General features: G+C 30.4%; 2 protein-coding genes and 1 pseudogene across 2 annotated transcripts; 1 reads left to right on the top strand and 2 right to left on the bottom strand.

The window, feature by feature from the left end:
* Positions 1-7567: 7567 nt before the first annotated feature.
* On the top strand, positions 7568-11433 carry LOC114421156 (SUMO-activating enzyme subunit 1B-1-like). Its single transcript, XM_028386967.1, has 11 exons — positions 7568-7685; positions 7787-7888; positions 8107-8158; positions 8336-8531; positions 8649-8728; positions 8817-8933; positions 9403-9453; positions 10180-10246; positions 10584-10687; positions 10776-10880; positions 10957-11433. The coding sequence occupies exons 2-11, from the start codon at positions 7800-7802 to the stop codon at positions 11059-11061; spliced, it is 966 nt and encodes a 321-aa protein (XP_028242768.1). The 5' UTR covers positions 7568-7685; positions 7787-7799; the 3' UTR covers positions 11062-11433.
* Positions 11434-12600: 1167 nt separating this feature from the next.
* LOC114424493 (probable WRKY transcription factor 75) lies at positions 12601-13756 on the bottom strand. Its single transcript, XM_028391352.1, has 2 exons — positions 13367-13756; positions 12601-12983 (listed from the first exon to the last, which is right to left on the bottom strand). Exons 1-2 carry the CDS (start codon positions 13627-13629, stop codon positions 12803-12805), a joined length of 444 nt encoding a protein of 147 aa, XP_028247153.1. The 5' UTR covers positions 13630-13756; the 3' UTR covers positions 12601-12802.
* Positions 13757-15324: 1568 nt separating this feature from the next.
* Positions 15325-20140, bottom strand: LOC114424551 (annotated as a pseudogene).
* Positions 20141-20366: the final 226 nt, after the last annotated feature.

Below are 20366 nucleotides of genomic sequence, written 5' to 3'. Positions count from 1 at the left end.
GATTCTTTTAAAATTGATAATACATAATATAAAAAAACAGAAAAAAGTTGTTGACATAAAAGAGGTCACACGACTTATTGAAAATAAGAGTCGATTAGTAGTCACTTTCAGGAGTGTGTGCTATTTAATGTTTTAAATATTTTTTAATTTATATATTTAAATTTAAAGTATTAGTTCGACAAACAAAATATTTATTAATTATGACTACAACTATATTTTCTCAGGTCAATATGAGTAACAAATAAAGAAAGAGAGTATTTTATTGAACAGCTTTGGAAAGCTTAGGTTCATATTATAATTATTTAAAGATTTATTTTCCTTTAAAAATTATGTCGGTCGTGGAAGTATTATATTTGGCATCATTTTAGTAAAGATTAAGTTGGGTCTCAAACATGGTCTTGACCCATTGGAAAATAAAATTTTACTATTTTTTTACATTGAGTTTTTAAAAAAATTTATTATTATCAAAATGTCCTTATAATCTAACATTTTAATTGTTTTTTATACAATGCAAAAATATTTTTATATTATCACTTAACTTTATGTCAAGCTGTCAACCTTTTAGTTGATAAATTTAACTACGTTATCATCTATATGAGATTAACAATGTCAAAATACATAATCCTCCTCTCTCTATAAACAAGAATAACTACTTTAAACAAACGTGTTTTAACTGTCACTATTTAACGATATCTGTTTTAGCTATATTTTTCTTTCAAGATAGTATATTTAAGAAAATTTTCAACCTCTTGTCATTATCTCTTTTAGTTTATCTTTTTCAATATTTTTTGTTCTAACCTAAATTTTATATATTTTTAAATTATCAATAATTAAAAATAACACTATATCATAATATAAATTATTTATCATAAATATAAAATATAATTCATTTTTTCAAAAATATTTATTTATTACGTATTTTAATTATAATATAATTTATATATTTAAAAGTATTATTTTTTATAAATATTAATTATATTAAATAAAAAAATTATGTTGTGCAATTCACTTGATTAATTATAAGTTGTAAAAAATATTTTTTATATCAATAATACATAAAATTAAGTCATACGATATTTTAAAAATAAATTTTAAATTAATTATGTCAATATAAATTTATTTTTTATTCAATTTTTTCTTTTATACTTTTTGACAGATTTTTCTTTTATCCTATTCCCCATACATGTCGACATATTATACTTTAAGTATATTTTAAGATGATTACAATTATAATGCATTTAAAAAAATATACATTAATATATATATATATATATATATATATATATATATATATATATATATATATATATCATTAAAAGTAAAACAGAAAATAAAAACAATAAGTAAAAGCACAAATAATTAAACTCCTCCTAAAAATAGTGAAAGTAGGAAAAAACTATGAATGAAAGAAAGGAAAAGCCTTTAAACCTTTCAACTACCAAGGAGTCAGTGTGGCAGCTGTGCCTGTAATTGTTATTGCGATGTGAATTCCTCACAGATTTTGTAAAACTGATAATGCAGATACTGTTTGTAAAAATTCTAAAGGGTTTTTTAGACTATCAATTATAGAAAATCAACAGGATCTTGAAATTTATTATTCTCATAAATAATCAATAAAAAATAATAGATAATGATGTGTATCTTTCTTCATAACAACTTTTCTCTGCACTTTGATTTCCTTAAAAAATGAGAGAAATAAAATTTCACTTTCTTTGACCTTTTCTTTAGTATCTCTCTTTGTTTGTGGTGATTTTGGGTGAGAGAGAACACTTTATAGTCAGGAATGGAAACGTTAGTGGGTATTAAGTCCCTTTTATAACCACTACTCCCATCAAGTAGCAGTTAACCTATAAATTTCTCATATTAAGTCCAATTACAATTTAGCCCTTAATTATTAATTATTTATTTATTAGTCCTTACATAAGTCATATACCTCTCACATGAGACATTAATTCTAACACTGATATGCATGATTCAGCCTTTCAGTTTTTTTAAAAAAAATTAAATTAATTTGCCGAACAATTAAGAAAATATACTATTTTAGAGTTATATAGAATCTCTTAAATTTTTAAGATAACTACTGGTCATTGCTATACTCAGTAATAGTAGGACCAAGCTCTTAAGTATTTGTCAGTTAACGATTTTGTGCCTATCTCTTTCCTTCTCTCAACACTGTCACTGTGCCTATCAATTATTGGCCGCGTGTATGCTTCTACACCCATTAGCTCCCTCTCAGTCTCACTGTACAGTTTTTCTTTTTTTTTAAGAGCACAAAGTTAACTCATCAAGATAACAGTTTGAATACAATATCGAATATAATTGAAGACTCTGGAGCTAGCATTCACTCGTCGTGTTGCCTTAGCTAAGGTATCAGCAGCATGATTGACTTGTTTTCCAACAAAACTTAACACTGAGTTTGACATTTCTATAGAATGACATAATAATCTGTTATTCTAGCCGAGAAAGTATTACTATCATCTGTAATTGTCTTACAATCCAATTCAAACACAACATTGTCAAGATTCATCTCTGATGTCCAGTTAAGTTAATTGCTTGAAGTAGTCCCCCATGCACTATACATGTTAAAGTGAATTGTTTCCGATAAAAGTAATTGTCAATAACAGAATAACAGTAACAAGTGTCAAAGATCTATAATTCAGATACAACAAGCACTTTTTTTTAATAAGGATGGATTTAAGTTAGTATGTTTAAGAAAAATAATTGTTTTTTATAAAAGTGAAGTGTTTCGGATAAGTATTACTCAATAACAGTAGGATGGTTGAAATTATTATAATACTAAACGTAGTTTTTTTCTATTTATTTAAATAAATTTAATATTAACTATGTTAAAGGATATATTAAGTAATTTTTTGTTTTTTATATATTGATAGTGAAAATTTAGAAACAATTAACTATAAAACTCTGATCCATAATGTCGTAGTTGATAAAAAAAAATGAGATTTGATAAATTATATTACATTAAATAAATTTCACCTAAAATGACCTTATAATATTTTGTCACGGAAAACAAATTCCTTACTTTCGGAGGTATGAAATCAGGTATACTAGTAGATAACTTTTTCAAACGCGAAGTATGAAAATAGGTACTAAACTTTGCATTATTGAGACTAACCCTTTTGTTTCCTTGTTGCGATCCTAATTTTTACTGAACTTTGCAGTTTAGGTTCAGTCTAAATAATGCAAATAAAAAGGTCATGAGCGTGATTTACGAGGGCTGTGGAAACAACTATATCATGTAAAATAATTATTTATTTCTTCTGATTATATTTATAAATTCTGACAAAATTTTATTTATTTAATGTTTATAAAAAGTATTTTTTTTACGAGACAATCATGTCAAAATTCGGATAAATCCTTATGTAACACTTTTGGACTCTTCAGCGCATATATATAAATAATTCTCATTAATGGGAAAGCATATGAAGTTTTTTTTTTTTATTGTGAAAGAAAAAGCATACCAAGTTAATTCAATAGTAGTAAGAGTTTCTGTTGTGATAAAGTGACTGTGAAGGGAGGGAGTAACATTTTCATTTTGACTGCCACAATCCATAAACATAATCATCTTACTTCCTGATCAATAATTAAGATCTTTGAATATGATAGGCCTACATTAAAAAAGTTGGGTGGAGTTAATTACTGGGGCTAATCTTCCCTTGCAATTGGGGCACGTTTCAAATTTCAAGATACGATACATTGACACTCCCACTAACGTGACCCTTGGATCTGTTTCCTCATCAAACCAAACCCATTGAATCCTGTTCTCTCCCAAACTCATTCTTCAAATTGAATTGAATCCTAGTAACATGAACAGTGACAGTGCATGATGCCCCCACACCCAGACCCAGTGAAAGGAAAAGCAAATTTATTGAGCAACCTTTGGTGCCAGATCAAGGAAAATCAAGTACACGTTCTTAACCACGACACGCTTAAATGTGCTAGATGCTAGATACTACAGACTACAGTACCGTTCGTGACGCATGATGCGAGACTTGTGGGGTCTGTGGACCATGCTAGGGCTTCCCAACCAGGATACAGGTTAGTCACTCCCAACTTGTCCAAACACCTTGAGGCCTTTCCCTTTTAGTCATCATATTTTTTCTCTATCATCATTCCTATATCTAAACCCTTATTCACCTTGAGGATTTAAATTTGATTTTGACTTAAAACTAAAAGTAATTGAATCACAATTTTTATATTGAATTTTACTCTTAACATGCTTTTGAAATAAAAACATCTTTGATACTAGTAACTTCAAAATCAATTTTACAAATCAACTAATTTTGCAAATGCCCACTACTCAAATACTCACAAAATCTTGCCATGGTTTTTCATAAAAAAAAATACTAATAGTCTTGCCATGGTTATATTTAGAACTGTTTGGTTTAAGAAAACATTTTTTTTAATTACAAAAACATCATATTATTTTTACTTGTTTGTTTATTTTTTAAAAGTGTAAAAAAATAGTAAAAACAACTTATTATTATTGTTTTAAATCTTTGAATTTCACTCTTTCTTATGCAAACTTTTTAAGATATGACCAAAGAAATAAAAAATAGAGAGTGAAACAGTTCATTAATTACTGATTGTATTGGCAGGACTGAAATGAATATTAAGAAATGGTGGTGAGGATACAAAGACGAAGAAGGAGCATATTGTTTCAAGGAATAAGAAAATAAAGCTCATCGTTTATCTGTTTTCTAGGCAAGTTTAACCTCAACCGATCGTTTTGTCTGTGAATCCACTGGAATATCTAAGCATGTTGACAAATAAGAAATGCTAAAACTAGCACTGCTAGAGCTATTAATTCTAGAGTAGACCTTGGACAAATAGTTCCGGCACCTAAACTTGGACCACCTTGAAATTCACACATTGAAAAGGAAAAGAAAATAAAACAAAAAGGTTTCTTATTTTTGGGGCGAGGGAGCTAAGCTAGATGATGAGCATTGGGGAATCATCTTCGTTGGTGAAGCCATGCTCTCGCAAACAAAAGGGACAAGGACACGACAGAATCAAATTGAAATTACGCACCAGCCAATGTTTCAATTTTCATTTTAATACGCTGGACAAATGTGTTTCTCCGGTTTGTATTTGATAAGAAGGAAATAAATAATTTATGAAATAAATTTTATAATTTATTTAGTGGGACTTATATATTTTATATTTTATTTTAATTCAATTTTTTTTATTTCTCGTATCAAAATAAGATAAGAATGTTTGATATGTGAGAGAATGAGGAGAAATAATTTTGAAAGGAGTGGAATCCACCCTATTATCTTTCACTTATTTCTTTATATGTCTCGTCTATTTTTTTTTTCTTTTCTTTAAATAACACATTTAGCTATCATTTTATTTCTCACCTAATTTTACTTTTGTTTTTAATTTTTATTTACTATATTTCTTTTTTCTATACTACACACAACCTAAAGTCCTTTTTGCTTACATTTTGTCATAAATTTTGTAGTCGCATAAATATGAGATGTTTAATCAAACATGTTGTTCCTTATCACCTGATGCATAAATTAATTGGTAAAAAATTATTTCAGTTTAATTAATAATCTTGAATCTAACTTCTTCCTAATGCAATTAGGTTAGATATTTGACTTGGAAAAACAGTTTTACTATCTATACACGGTTGTCTCTAAATAGAAGATACATGTAGTGAGTGGTCTATATTTGATAAAAGAATATATACTAAGTTTATATTAAAAAAGATTATTCCTCACCGGTGTGTATTAGTTATTTTAAAAAATCAATAACATTTAAAAAAATAGATAAACAAACGTATTTTTCACAATTTAAATTGGTTAAGTTTACACTATTACTTTTTTTTCTTTTGGTAATATATACATTTTAAAATTAATAAAATAATTATATTATTTTAATTTTGGTAATCTTGAGTTCGAACAATAAATATGTAACTGTATTTAATATTTTGATTGAGAGTTTTAGTAACTATCTTGGGAAAAAATGATAAAACATTTGGCTTTAATTATAGAGGGTAGCATTCAGTACTGAAAAATCTATAGTACATTATTAGCTTTAATTATGAGAAGGTTAGAAAATAAAATTTTTGTTCAATTTGCATCTGTAGCTAAACGATTCTATTTACAGTTAAAGCTTCCTTCATGGGCTAATTAAAGCCCAAATTAAATAGATCCGGAGCCGACAAGCCTTTGTCTAACACTTTGTTAAGATTTTGGGCTGTATTAGGGTGTTGCTAGGTGCACCAAGCATTTTACCTTTCTTCCAATTTTGCCCTTCACACGGAATGCTTATGGGAGAGGTTTCTTCCGTAAGATCTTACGGAAGCAAGACTCGAACCGGTGACTTTCAGGTTATTAGCACAACGCTCTAACCAACTGAGCTAATAAGTCAAATATGTTATACAATAAATAATATTGTTATACATAACACTCAAATTTTTAATGTATATTTAATGTGCATGTAAATTTAAATAATTAATTTTGATATAAATCATACTAATTATTTAATTTGTATACTTTTTTTAAATTAAAAAATATTTACTATTACAAAATTTAATATATATTAAATTTTGTAATAGCAAAAAATTTTAATACAAAAATAGTAATTTAACATATTAATAATTAAAAAAATAAAACTTTAAGGAATTAAAAAAAACAATATAAATTTTAAAAAATATTGGATCATTAGCTCTAACCAACTAGTTTTTTGATTTTTTTTAATTCCTTAAATTTTTATTTTTTTTACTCATTTGTGCATTAAATTTCTTTTACTATTACAAAATTTATTATATATTAAATTTTATGACAATTAATTTTGATATAAATCACACAGATTATTTAATACGTATATTTTTTAAAATATAAAAAATATTTACAATTATAAAATTTAATATATAATAAATTTTGTAATAGTAAAAAAATTAATGCACAAATGAGTAATTTAACATATTAATAATTAAAAAAATAAATATTAAATTTAATATATATTAAATTTTATAATATTAAATATTTTTTATTTTAAAAAAAATATACGGATTAAATAATCCGTATGATTTACATCAAAATTAATTGTCACAAAATTTATTATTTAAATTTACATACGCATTAAATATACATAAGAAATTTTAATGTTATGTATAACAACATTATTTATTTTATAACGTAATTGACTCATTAGCTCAGTTGGTTACAACGTAATTTTAAATTAATTGGTCATAAATGTTTTTCAAAAAAAAAAAAATTCTTACGAAAGAAAGTTTTTTCGTAAAAAACTTACGAAATTCTTCTCCATAAAAACTTATGGAAGAAGTTCTTTCATAAGAGGAAAGAATTTCTTACGGAAGAAGTTCTTCCATAAAAAACTTAAGGAAAAAGTTCTTCCATAAGAAACTCTTATGAAAAACTTCTTACGAAGAACTTCTTCCTTAAGATTGTATAAGGGGTAAAATTGGCAATATGATAAAATTCTGGGTGCACCACCAATTATTCTAGGTGCACCTAGCAACACCCGTGTATTATTTGTCTTTGTATTGGGCTTTAGATGTTAGCCCTTTTGCCATTAGTTCAGTTGACCCCCAAAAAATTAAAATTCGCCTTCACCGATTATTCTCGTCGCCGCGCTCTTGAAAGCTTGAACTGAGATACGATTTTTTTTTCAGCGTTTAGGCGAATTCACCGAGAGTGGGTGTTTTTCACTGTCGTTAACTTTTGTACATTGTGTTTCATAATAATTGCGACGTGGAAAATCGAAAGTAAACGTTTCCGATGGTGTCGTGGAACAGGTTGCGGCTGGGAATGGACGGTGACGGCGAGGAGTTGACTGCGCAGGAGACCGCTTTGTATGACCGTCAAATTAGGGTTTGGGGAGCTGATGCTCAAAGAAGGTTCCGTCTTTAACTTTTTAAATTTTGAAATTGTTTTATGCACGATTTGATATATATATATATATATATATATTTTACTTTACTCTTGTAACCTAATTGATTTCTGCTTTTTTTTGTTCTTCGTTATATCTAATCTAATAATAGTTCAAAGAACTACTTCACATAGCATTTTAATGATACTTTTTATTTTATTTTATTTTGTGATTATGTTGCTGCAGATTAAGCAAATCTCATGTCTTAGTCTATGGAATGAAAGGAACTGTAGCTGAGGTAGTCCCAGAACTTGTCTCTCTCTGGTATCTCAAATTTGACTTTGACAAACACACATACACAAAAAGGAGTAAAAAAATGGGTTGTGTTTGGTCGTTATCATATTTGTTGCACTTTTGTTTTCCTTATATTGATGTAATAATGTGTGAGGAGTTTGAGTTTCCTGTTGTTGGTTAGTTTTGCAAGAATATTGTTCTGGCTGGAGTAGGTAGTCTGACTTTAGTAGATGACCGGGTTGCCACTGAGGAAGTGCTTTCCTCGAATTTTCTCATCCCTCCTGATGAGAATGCGTATAGTGGAAAGACCCTTGGTGAGCTTTGTTGTAATTCACTTAAAGACTTCAACCCTATGGTTCGTGTTTCCATTGAGAAAGGTTTTTGTTTTGAACTTGTTCCCTTATTTGTCTGGTTTCTGCTTCTGCATTGCTTTCACGTGGTTCTTGACATTATGTTTTGTGGTTGGTCTTTTCTGTTGTTCGTCTTTGCTTCAGGTGATTTGTCGAGTTTTGATGTTGAATTCTTCAGCAAATTCGATGTTGTTGTCGTCAGTTGTTGCTCGCTTTCAGCCAAAGTAATGTGGAAAACTTGTGTGTGTGTGTGTTTCTGAGGCTTTACATAGTCACTGTGTTCAAAATTGTCGTTTTACTCTTTTGCTGTAGAAACTGGCTAATGACAAATGCAGAAAGCTATCAAAACGTGTAGCATTTTATGCTGTTGACTGCAGGGATTCTTGTGGTGAAATTTTCGTCGATTTGCAGGATTATAAATATTCAAAGGTATATTACTCTTGGATCACAGTTAATTATTGGTTTTTATGACTTTATATTGTTTTCTTTGATTTCTAGTCCCAATTTGTGTGCTTTTATATGATGATGGTTCGTAAACAATTAAAATTTTCTATTATATTCATGATGACAATGAATATAAAATCTATTATAGTCGTCATTTTTTGTAGGGAGTTTTTTCTTGCAATTAGTGGTAAAGGCCATAAGGATGAATAAATACAAAATCACAAAAACAGAAAACCTGGTGAACGCCATATTGTTTATGTATTAATTGTTCATTTTATCGTGAATTTTTCTGTTTATGTAATTATGTGCGTTCCGGATGTCGATCCAGATACACACTTAATGATGGCTAAATGAATTATTTTTATCATTGGATGTTGTAAATGATAAGCATCAGACGATCCCTGCTTTTAAAACGAACACTAATTTTTTTTAATGATATATTCTGATTTGGCAGAAAAAACAGGATGAAACTGTTAAATGTGACCTGAAATATCCATCATTCGAGGTATGTCTGTATTAATTCATTATAGTTGCATTCTTTCATGCATTTCTTCATCTCATGTTAAAAAAAATCCTTTTATGTTTCTCATGATAGTATTTAGTTCCTGGGTCTTGATGTGCTGCAATCCTCATGGCCTTAACTGTGTTCCAAGTAATCTATTTTATCATTTTTAAATGAAAAGAATAAAAGATATAAACTAACATACTGATTTTAACCTGAAGGATATTTGATGCACATGATAACCTCAATAGCTGACCCAACCATTAATTTGCATTAGATGCCCCAACCATTAATTTGCATTAGCTGACCCAACCATTAATTTGCATTAGATGCCCACAGCGTGACTTTTAATGCATACTTGTATATTCAGTGATCCTAAAATAATAATCTAGAAGTCAGTAAAATCTAGTGTCCTCCTTTTTTGTCATATACTAGAGTTAGGTGTGCCATGTTGCACAAATGATTTCCTTGCTGGATTCAAATTTTAAAGTTGTGTGCGGGTTTTGTAAAATGCAAATGGACTGTTGTGAAGCTCACATGATAGATGGATGTGGGATTAGGGTTATTGTGCATGTCATTCAGTCTTGGTCATTTATGTCATTTATAGTTTCACCTTGTTGCTATGCTTGTTACTTATTTTGCTTTATCATAAGTGTTAAATGATGTGTAGTTGAAAGCTTCATTTTCATGACTATGGCAATTCTTTTTTTATTTATTTTTTTGCTGCAGGATGCATTATCTGTACCTTGGAGGGCACTTCACAGGAGAATGTCAAAGCTGTACTATGCTATGAGAGGTCTGGTAAACAGTAAACTGTAGAGTTCTATTTTGTGAGTAAAATACACAATACATAAAGTAAAAATAAATGATTATAATCAATTTAAAAATAAAACTTTTAATTGAGAATGTCTGCCTTATGATTTGGTCCTTGGACTGTTAACTGAGAAGAGATAGAGCTGGAGCGTGGAGACCATAGTTTACATCTTAATGCTTTTTTGACTTTGTTGTGACTCGTGTTTGAAAGAAATCTGTTTTCTTCCTTAATTTTATTGCCTCTTTTTCGCAATGCATTTTGTGATGAGTCTGGTCTATAGAAAAATTTGCTGTCAGTAACATGAAATTATCTGTTGCAGTAATAGAAAAGTTTGAAGAGGCTGAGGGACGTAGCGCAGGGGAAGTTTCCATTGCAGATCTTTCTGGTGTTCTCAAACTGAAAAAGGAGATTTGTACTGCACAAGTATTCTTCCTGGAATTTGTTATTTTTCTTTTATATGTTTTACAAGTTAAATCCATTATTTATCTCATTTTTATGTCTGTGTTGACAGTCTCTCAATGAATCTCATGTGCCTGATACTCTTCTAGAAAGATTGGTGACAAATGCAATAGAATTTCCGCCTGTTTGTGCAATTATAGGGGGAATCCTTGGACAGGTATTTTACTAGTTTCATTGTGCTTTAAAGATGTCTTGTGATATTTAACTGACTAGGTTGACTTTTAAAATCACAGGAGGTTATCAAAGCAATTTCTGGGAAAGGAGACCCCCTAAAGAATTTTTTCTTTTTTGATGCTTTTGATGGGAAGGGCATTATAGAAGACCTCTCTCCGAAGTGATTAATTAATGGCCGAAGCTTTGGCAGTCTAAAGTAGGGATGCAACCTTTTGCCAAAACAGCACAGAAAACTAGTAAATTTCAAAAGATCTCTAAAGAAATTGACCCTTCTCCCTTATTAACTGCTCATATAGCTTCCTAGTCTGTATGTATTTTATCTAGACTAATAACAGTTTAGGGTTAGGATCTTCTCGTCATGTAGTCACTAGACACACTCATCAGCGTTCCTTTTGATGTTATGAAGCCCAATTGTCCTTTTATGTTTATGTGGTGGTACTCTATTGGGTACATGTGGTTATCAGTCTTTTTTAATTATGGATTTACATTAAACTCGCCGTACACAATCATTTGATAATGTAAGTTTTATTATAATATTTATGATATCAATTCACCAAAAAATTTTAGGAATGGTATAAATTTTGGTTGAGTGTCTTTCGTGGTCTTCTGGCCGTAACTTTTTTGTGAAGTAATATTGAAACAAACAGCAGTGCTCTCGTGGAGCTCCAGTTCCATTATTCACACGTAACAGCTTAACAGCTTAAATAAAATCTGATGTTACAAATTATAACTTCAAATAAAACGGAATTATAATTAAATTAGATTATTTAAAATTTTAATTAGGACTTGAACTAAACAGCAGTCATTTGATAGAAACTTATAAGTAAACTTTCACAAATTAAATGCTAGATTACGATTTCAGAAGCTTTGAACAATAAAGAGGTGTAACAGTTTTGTAAGTACTTGAACAAGACAAGAAAGAAATTACAAAACACTAGGATTTTGAGAGAGATTACGGACCCAAAACAAGCCCTCACAAAAGAAATAACATACAATCTGAAAAAAACTAGCCCGTAGTCCATCCATCGGACTAGTAATTTATAAGAAGATACACTTACAGAATAAAATATAACATCTCACTTTGCATAAAGACTATAGATTTCTTCATGTTGCAGTCTTGGAATTAAAAATCTTGGCTGTAGAATCCTACATGTGAAGTATTGGTATTGCATAATTTGTCTAGCGGACTTTGGAATTAAAAGGCTTGTGTTCATGTCTTTAAAAATAGAATATCTTGACCTTTTGAATCTTCATGACGATGGATCCCTATTAATTCTGTATCCACTTATATAAACTCATAAAAGCTTCTCACTTTGCAATTTTCATGTGAAATGTAATGGAATTATATATGGTAAAAATGGAACTATTTCTCTAGGGGGGAAGTTTTGACCATTCGTTTTCAATTATCATTATTTGGATGAGCTTAGGTTTTTCTGGGTAAGATCGATCAAAGTATGATGACAAGGTTAGGGAAAATTATTTTCTGGGTATGCATTTTTATGATAACAATACAGAGCTTAGGTGAAAATGTTACTTGTGCATTTCTTTGACTGAAGCATTCTGTACTTCAACGATATGTTTTATCAATATAATATTTATAATATTTTTAAAAGATAAATAAAGGTATAAAGGTATTTTTGAGGACATTACCCAAAAAAATTTTGCTCTGAGATATCTTTGATGAATTTTTTTGTACACGTACTTACATGTAAAAGAAATAGAATAAATCAATTAAAATATTGAGATATTCTTACATTTCTCTTTTAGTCTAAAGAATCGAAATTTCAGAACTTCAAACTGAAAATAAATTGAAATGTTGTTTATATCCACTACAGTTAACTAGATCTTTGAGATAACATTTGTTTCCATCCATGTCACCCTATTCTAACATTTGAGATACACTAATTATAGAGTTAGGCTGTATATGTGATGGTTTCTCAATATCTGCTCGAAGCTTTCAGTTGACTTCTCCACAGGATGAATATGTATCCCTTCATAGGTTGTTACCACAATCTCTTCGTCTTTGGAATGGCGTTGGATTTGTTTCTTCACATTGCAACCTCGATAAGAACATCTGTAGTAATTTCTGAAAGCACCAAAATAAAATTGGAACTAAAGTTAACAAAGATAAGAATTTTAGACACTCGTAACAACAGTTGTGATGCACAAATATGATCTTAAACAAATAAGGATTTCTACTTTCTATATAGATATATGATTTAAAAGATTTGGGGGTTGGTTTCAGGCAAATTAAGAATTGAAATGATTTCTACGAACAATAAATCGTTTCAGGGCAAAGAAATGGCTTTGGTTTATTCAATTTTTAGATGGCCGTGCCATGCTGAAAACAATTGTACGTAAGTTTTCTGAAATATATGCTTAGTCTTTTGTGTCTCCATATTTGAGGTAGTTTATACCACAAATAGGCGATCAATTAACAAAACGAGTAATTAATGAAGTAAGACAAACCTAGGAAATTTATTGTTTTTCACGGACTTCTCCCCATACTTTCTCCACCGGTACCCATCATCCAGTATATCAACATGACTCCTTGTTTGAAATGCATATCTGTGCTGCTTGATTTCTTTGCCACCTTTCAGGCTTGGCCTTTGAGTTTTTAATAAACCTGCCTTTTTGACATGAGCATTAGAATTGTGATCACCAAGTTTAAAGTCAGATGGAGAAGTAGATGATGAAGATGAAATAGGGGACAACACTTGATGTTTCTCCATTGATTAAGAAATAACAAAAGAGATAGCACCAGAGGGTTAGGGTTATAGCACAAGTTATATGTGTTGTATATATATATATATTGTGCAAAAGAATGATGGAGGATGCATGCATTATAAGAAGGTGAAACATGAGGGCGGCAAGCAAGTCAACTGGTCTGGTCAAGATCCAATTTATATGACTAACGAGAAACTATATGTCAAAATATATATATATATATATATATTCATTTAATTAACTACATAAAAGAGTTGATGTGCATGGCAAGTATACCGTATAAGATGCGTTAGGTGCCGTGAATAACATGCAATCTAATGAAGTAATGCGCAGACATTATAATTCTAATTTTTTATGCCAAAAGTTACTAAATTTGTGACTTTTCAGTTGAAACCCATAAAATTTAATTAATTTCGTGTTCATTTAAGCCAAAAACTTTACAGGAGGATGAGGCCGGCTATCCAAGTAGTTCATATTTTTTAAACCTATGATAACTGTAAACATACATCTTATTCTTTTACGATTCATTTTATTTATTTTTCTTTATTTGTTTTAATAATATTACATGTTATATCTATCACGTTTTCTCTCTATCTTTTTCTTCTATCTCTTTACTCCTTTCACTCCAATAGTCTAATTCATCTCAAAATGGGGTGAACATCTACAGTTATTATTTTTCATTTATTTCTCCAATAAAAGACGTGATCATTTTGTCAACTGCGGAAACGTGCGCTACTACACATTTTTTAATGAGAAACATGGGGCACACAACACAACATGGAGTTGGATTCGTGAATCATGGCAGCATAAGCTTGAAATATGTCATAACACACTCGTTAATGGTCCAACTATAGCGAGTTTCCATGAAATTGCTCTAGAAAAGTACATTAGCAACTTGGCCAGCAGCTGCAGAGAAAAACAATTAACTGTAGCAGATAATCAAGTTATTTTGTTGACTAGCCAAATTTAAATAATAGTAGAATTTTCTGTGTGACGTAACGTGAAAATCTTCCAATAAATTATTTTCACGTACAATACAAAAGAGATCAAGATCAGATGAATACAGAACAGTATATTTTAGTTTTAATAATTTGTATTTTAATTACCTTTTAATTCTTATTAAAAAAATGTTTTTTTAGTTTTTATAGTTTATATTTTAATTTTTTTTAATTTTTATAGTTTGTATTTTGTATTATAAGGACTAAAAATAACTAAAAGAAAATTAAAATATAAATTATAGGAATTAAAAAAACCACTTTCACACTATAAGAATTAAAAAAATAAGAATCATAAAACTATAAAAATCAAATGAATATTTTCGTGTTCTTTATAGTCTTTATAATTTATATTTTAATTTTTTTTTAGTCTTTATATTTTGTTTTTTAAAATACAAAATACAAAGGTTAAAAAAAATACTTTTAAATTATATGAACTAAAAAAAATTAAAATATAAATTATAAAAATTAAAAAAATCATTTTTAAATTATAAGAATTAAAATAGCAAGAATCATAAAATTATAAAATGAGTAATTTAACCTTATTTTTTAAATGTTAGGTTAGCCTTTGTGTCCCATTTCCTGCTACCGATCCCATTTTTGGTGATCATATTTCCGTGTCTATAGCTTTGCAGCCTCCCGCTCCATCGTAGGCAATGAAGTATTTATATAAGATTAATATAAAAAGAGTTAAAATCTAAAAACAACTCGTTGTATCAAAAATCCCTTTAAGTACTTCTCAAAGTTATACAATAACTCAACAATTGAATTCTTCCTCTTTACATATATTTTCAGACAATAGTTCACCCCTCACACGGTGAAGTTGTCCTTAAACGTGCAAAAAATGTGTCCCTAAGATAAGCAGTTTCCCACATTCTCTTCCTCTCATATGTTTGGGCAATCCAACAATTTCCTTCAAGATGTGCTTCCAAAAAACTTCAAACTTCTCCCGCTGAAAATTACCTTACATGTAAATGCATTTTTTTTATTCAGTTGTTTTCAAAATAGAAAAATTCTACAGAATGCTAGTAATATAGACCATAAATACAGAAGGCTTCACAAATTAACCAAGTCTTAGCAAGTGTCTTAGCCTTTACCAAATTATATGCACTTTAGAAATAAAACTAAAAACCAATCTGCATGTTCTCTGAAGCCGTATCCGGCTTTGTTGATTCTCATTTTACCATTGCAGTGAACTTCTAATTTATGTTTTTCACATTGCACTAGCATTACTTTTCTAAAGACAATACAAACAATTCAAAAGTCAAAGTGAAACCCTTCAACATATCCACTGCCTTGAAATGTCAACAAATGGAACTTTTCCAAACAAATGTTTGATTTACTTGAGGAAAACCATATAGGAAAACCCTCCACGTTGAAAGCAGCTTCTCGTGAAGACTCATATTTCATCCTCTTCAAAGGGATCTCTTTCAAGGTATCACCAACCTGACAAGAAATTGTACAAATAAATTTCTTATTTTATCTTTTGCTCAAATATAAATGACAAACGGAAGCCTACCAAAAATTTAAACCAGCAGTAGACGTGAGTTCATTCAACCATTAAAACTAAACTAATTAAATAGGTGAGAAACTTTAATTTTCCAAAAGCTTAATTTCTCAAGGATCTATTCAAGCAACCAATATTTTGAAAAACAGTTCAGTTACAGTTAATCTAAGTGAGTTATTCTTCATCTTTGTCCTTCATTTTCTTTCAATCTAACAGTCAAATATGAGCTACTCGTTAGAACCGTCAGATTAAAAAAATAAAGGATGAGAACAAAGAGTAACTCTATTGGAATAGCTTCATCCTTTCTACACACGCACACACATATTTCTGTGTTTTTCTTTTAGTGGAGAAAGAAAATAGGAGCTATGTTTTATATCAAGAAAAAAGAAAAAGAAAATCATAACTGGAGGTAAAACACATACTTACAAATTCTACACCCAACAAAATCAGCCAATTGGTGGTAAAAAAAACAAACCAGATTTTATAAAGAGAGAATGAGAGATCAGAGAAACTGTGCACTGCACTTCTTCATTGCCATTCAATCTGTGTAGGTTCAGTCTGTTTAAAATTGATAGGAATTCTAAATGGGATAGGCCTTTTAAGAGATACTCTCGTAGGCCCAAACCATAAAGGCCTGATGTCATTGTCTGTTAGTAGGGTAATAGTGGGAGTTAGTTAGAAGAGAAAGAGCCTGAGTATTGTTTCTGATAGATTAGGATTGGGAATCAATTGTGGGGATATGATGGAATTGGAATAGAATTTGGAGCTCAGAGAACCTTTCTCTAGCTTGGGGGAGCATTTGCTCTCATTTCATTTGTACCTTACCCTCTCTGCGTTTACATTCTTATTTTACTGTTTCCACTGATAGCTAACACCTATAAAAAATACAACAGCTCTACTTTATTCATAGGCACTACCCTTAGGTCCCCAACATTAAGAATAGGCATTTGGATTCTACTTTGTGAAAAGCACATGACCTTTTAAATGGGATTTAATTGGGCGTTTGATTTCACGATGTTGAGGCCTAAAGAGGGATTGGGCAGCTTTCTTCCATTGATATTTCTCTTTGTTCTTTTTTGTTTTGGCTTGTCTTTGTTTTAAGAAGGATTCCATATTCTCTCTCATCTTTTTGTAGTTTTTTCCTTTGTGTTAATCAATTTTCTTTTATCAGACAAAGGAAGCACTACAAACAATAGCAAATATCCCAATGTTTAAAGGATTACTACAATGTTGTTTTAAACAAACCTTCACTTTCTCTGGTCTAACCATTCCACCATGAGATGGAGGGCATTCGAAGTAGCTTACTCCTTTGACCCTGTGACATATCCAAGGGAAATTCTAAGAGAAGTGTGGGCATAATCTGAAGTTTCTAAACACCGAAGCACATTATAGTCAAGGGAACTTAAGATGATAGGTTAGTCAGGAGTTAAGTATATTGATTTGCATATCATAAACAGATATAGAAATTTTACTTACATGCCATCATGTTTGCCCAAGGGTTCGTCATATTGAACTCCAACCTAGAAACCAGGACCCAGTGATTCTGCCCGGCCAACAAATTTTACAACACCCCTTTTTGCCCCAGGTTCAACCTCACATCTGGATCCTACCTTAATATTTTTGGGAATTGGAGACAATAAAATAACAAGATAGCAATTCAAAAAGATTTAATGCATAATAATACAAGTATGATAGACAACAATGTGAAGAAAAAAAAATATATCACCTTCTTAACAATACAAAAACTGCAAAGGTGCATGAATCAAAATTAAGAAATCCAAAGAAAAACACCGTGAAGTATTGCATAAATAAATTCCATTAAAAATTCATCCAAATATTCAAGTAACTGAGGCTATAGAGTATAGCCTACCGCTAGCAGGTGATAGCTATCATTAGTCAGTACTTATTAATTATACGACTAGCAATTGATACGATACAAATTGTAACTCTTGTTACAAAACAGTATATCCAACTTACTGTTAAAAGCATTTGAATTCATATTCTATTTGGTTACATATGCCTTCTTTAGTTTGTTGGCAAGCACATCTATTTTCCTGCAGTCATGTTGTTGAGGATCTAAACCTTTTTTTTTTCTTGAGTCCTTCATCCCCACCCCTTTTCCCTCCTTTGTCTAAAACCAGTTCAGTTGAGAACCAAACTAACCAAAGTTTCCTTTTCTTTTTCTTCCACTCTTCAAGGGAAAAAGGTGAAAAAAAAAAAACAATATGGACAAGAAATGCTGCTGCAATGGAGCTTTCTAAGCAGTATAAAAATCTTTAAAATATTACACCAAACCTGCTCTTTTGTTTTACTAAATCATAATTTTACAATGGAAATGCCAAAATAAGCATCGGTTCCTTTTCAAATTTGTGCCAAAGAAGAGTATGAATATACAAAACCCTCCAGTGACTTAAAACTCAACAACTCAACTCTCTAAATTTATCAAATTGTAAAATTAATACTACCCAATGCATGTGCACAAAACCCTTAAACCTTGTAGAGGGAATCAAAATGCGCAGTTTGTTTAGTTGAAGGGCTTGAGTTTCTGAACCAGGTAGTCTTCTAAAATTGACTTGTAATTGAAAAGGTTTCTTGCATTTCAGTCTAACTTATATGAAAGTTAGGAGGAAGTTGTATTTCTGATATGCAAACAGATTTGGCAATGTTTTCTGCACTTATCATATTAATTGTTTACTGTGTCTCCACTCAATTTCCCTCCTTTTCCACCTAAACCTTGTAATTTCAACAACTATATTGGAAAAAGAAAAAAAATATATAACAATCTTAACCATTTGTACATAGAGAACAAAGAAACATAGACATCATAATAGACAAACCTTGATATCAGCAGAGAGATCTTCCATACAGTCGTCTGGTATCTGTGCAATGAATGTCAAATCAATGAAGTTGTCAAATACCCAGAAGGCAGCACTTGGGCTCATCTCAATTATCAAGTAATAGAGTTTTGTGCTGCACATGCAACCAGAGAACACTAAAACAGCAGGCTAAGCAGGATGGATAAATCAAATGCTTACCTTTGCCCCTGCAGTTGCAGTATTCTGGGAAGTAAATTTCTCTTTATATTTTCTGAAAGTGTCTGTTACAGCATAGTAAAAAAACATGCATAAATGCGCTACAAGACCCATTAGTCCGTAACTACGGATATAAAATATTGATATTTTCTCGATAAAACATGAAGGGTCAAAAAGTTTCATTGATAAGCTGTAAGTGGGAATTTTGACAGCATATACATAAATGTTTAATTTGATTGAAATGGATTGACTTGACTAGAGGAGTTCGAAATGCATGTCAACAGGTACTAACTTTAAAGAAGAAAAAAATAGAACAAAACATGGAAAGAAAGGAAAAAAAAAAATTAAAGTATGTCCACTTCAAGAGGGAATTGAAAAGCTCAATTTCTACTTGGTGTTCTCTTGAGTATGTCCACTTGGGCAAACATGTAACTTAAGGAATAAAACAGTATATGTTTTTTCTTCAATAAGTATTTAAAGATTGAATTTTGAGACGATAAAAGCTATATTTCGTTTTACAGTTCTTATTTTTCAATTCTTAAACCTATTCCCTACCTATAAAGAGTGCAAAGTTTTTTTTTTTTATCCAAACACAAACCACCGTGCATGATAAGTCATAGCATGGATAATATATAATTTGGTTGACAGTATAAAAACTATTACATGCATGCCAATTAAACTCTTTTAACATATATACAAATAACCTTTAAAAAGTAGCCAATAATAAAAATAAAAAATAAAAAGGTTTTATGAGGACATGCCCGGTCGCTTATTATAGGGTTCTTCAGAAATAGTGTATTTTTGGACAAGTGAAGTATCTTTGAGACAACCACCAGATGTGAGGGAAGATGCAAGCGAAAGCCATCAAGAGGGGAATAGAAGGCAAGAGGGAACATGCCTTCCACTTGTTGGATGCTCGATGCCATCCCTGGACCCAAGGCCCAAGGCTCTGGGCTTTAGGCCCGTTAATAACGCTGGCCCAACCCACTTCTGTCTGATCTCTCTCGTCTTTTCTTGAAACCTATAAAACAAACTACTAATGTGAAAAGTATCTATGTATGTATGTTACATCAAATCAGTATTTTATTTCGTAAATGCAAATCCTAGTTGATTTCCACTTTGGGACGCATGGCATTGGCATTGGCATTGCTCTACACATAATTATTTTGGACAATTATTCCTTTCCATCATAAAAGTAGGATAATATT

This window comes from Glycine soja, chromosome 8, assembly GCF_004193775.1.
Source record: "Glycine soja cultivar W05 chromosome 8, ASM419377v2, whole genome shotgun sequence".
NCBI lineage: Eukaryota > Viridiplantae > Streptophyta > Magnoliopsida > Fabales > Fabaceae > Glycine > Glycine soja.
Note: the sequence above shows the minus strand (reverse complement) of the source record. Positions and strands in the feature narration are given on the sequence as shown.

What these genes read in the sequence shown, in the direction of transcription:
- LOC114421156 (XM_028386967.1), top strand. Translation starts at nt 7,800, where the DNA reads ATGGACGGTGACGGCGAGGAGTTGACTGCGCAGGAGACCGCTTTGTAT. An exon ending in TCGTGTTTCCATTGAGAAAG is followed by an intron (nt 8,532 to 8,648) that starts GTTTTTGTTTTG and finishes TCTTTGCTTCAG; the next exon opens with GTGATTTGTCGAGTTTTGAT. An exon ending in AGGAGATTTGTACTGCACAA is followed by an intron (nt 10,688 to 10,775) that starts GTATTCTTCCTG and finishes CTGTGTTGACAG; the next exon opens with TCTCTCAATGAATCTCATGT.
- LOC114424493 (XM_028391352.1), bottom strand. Translation starts at nt 13,629, where the DNA reads ATGGAGAAACATCAAGTGTTGTCCCCTATTTCATCTTCATCATCTACT. An exon ending in AAAAACAATAAATTTCCTAG is followed by an intron (nt 12,984 to 13,366) that starts GTTTGTCTTACT and finishes TGGTGCTTTCAG; the next exon opens with AAATTACTACAGATGTTCTT.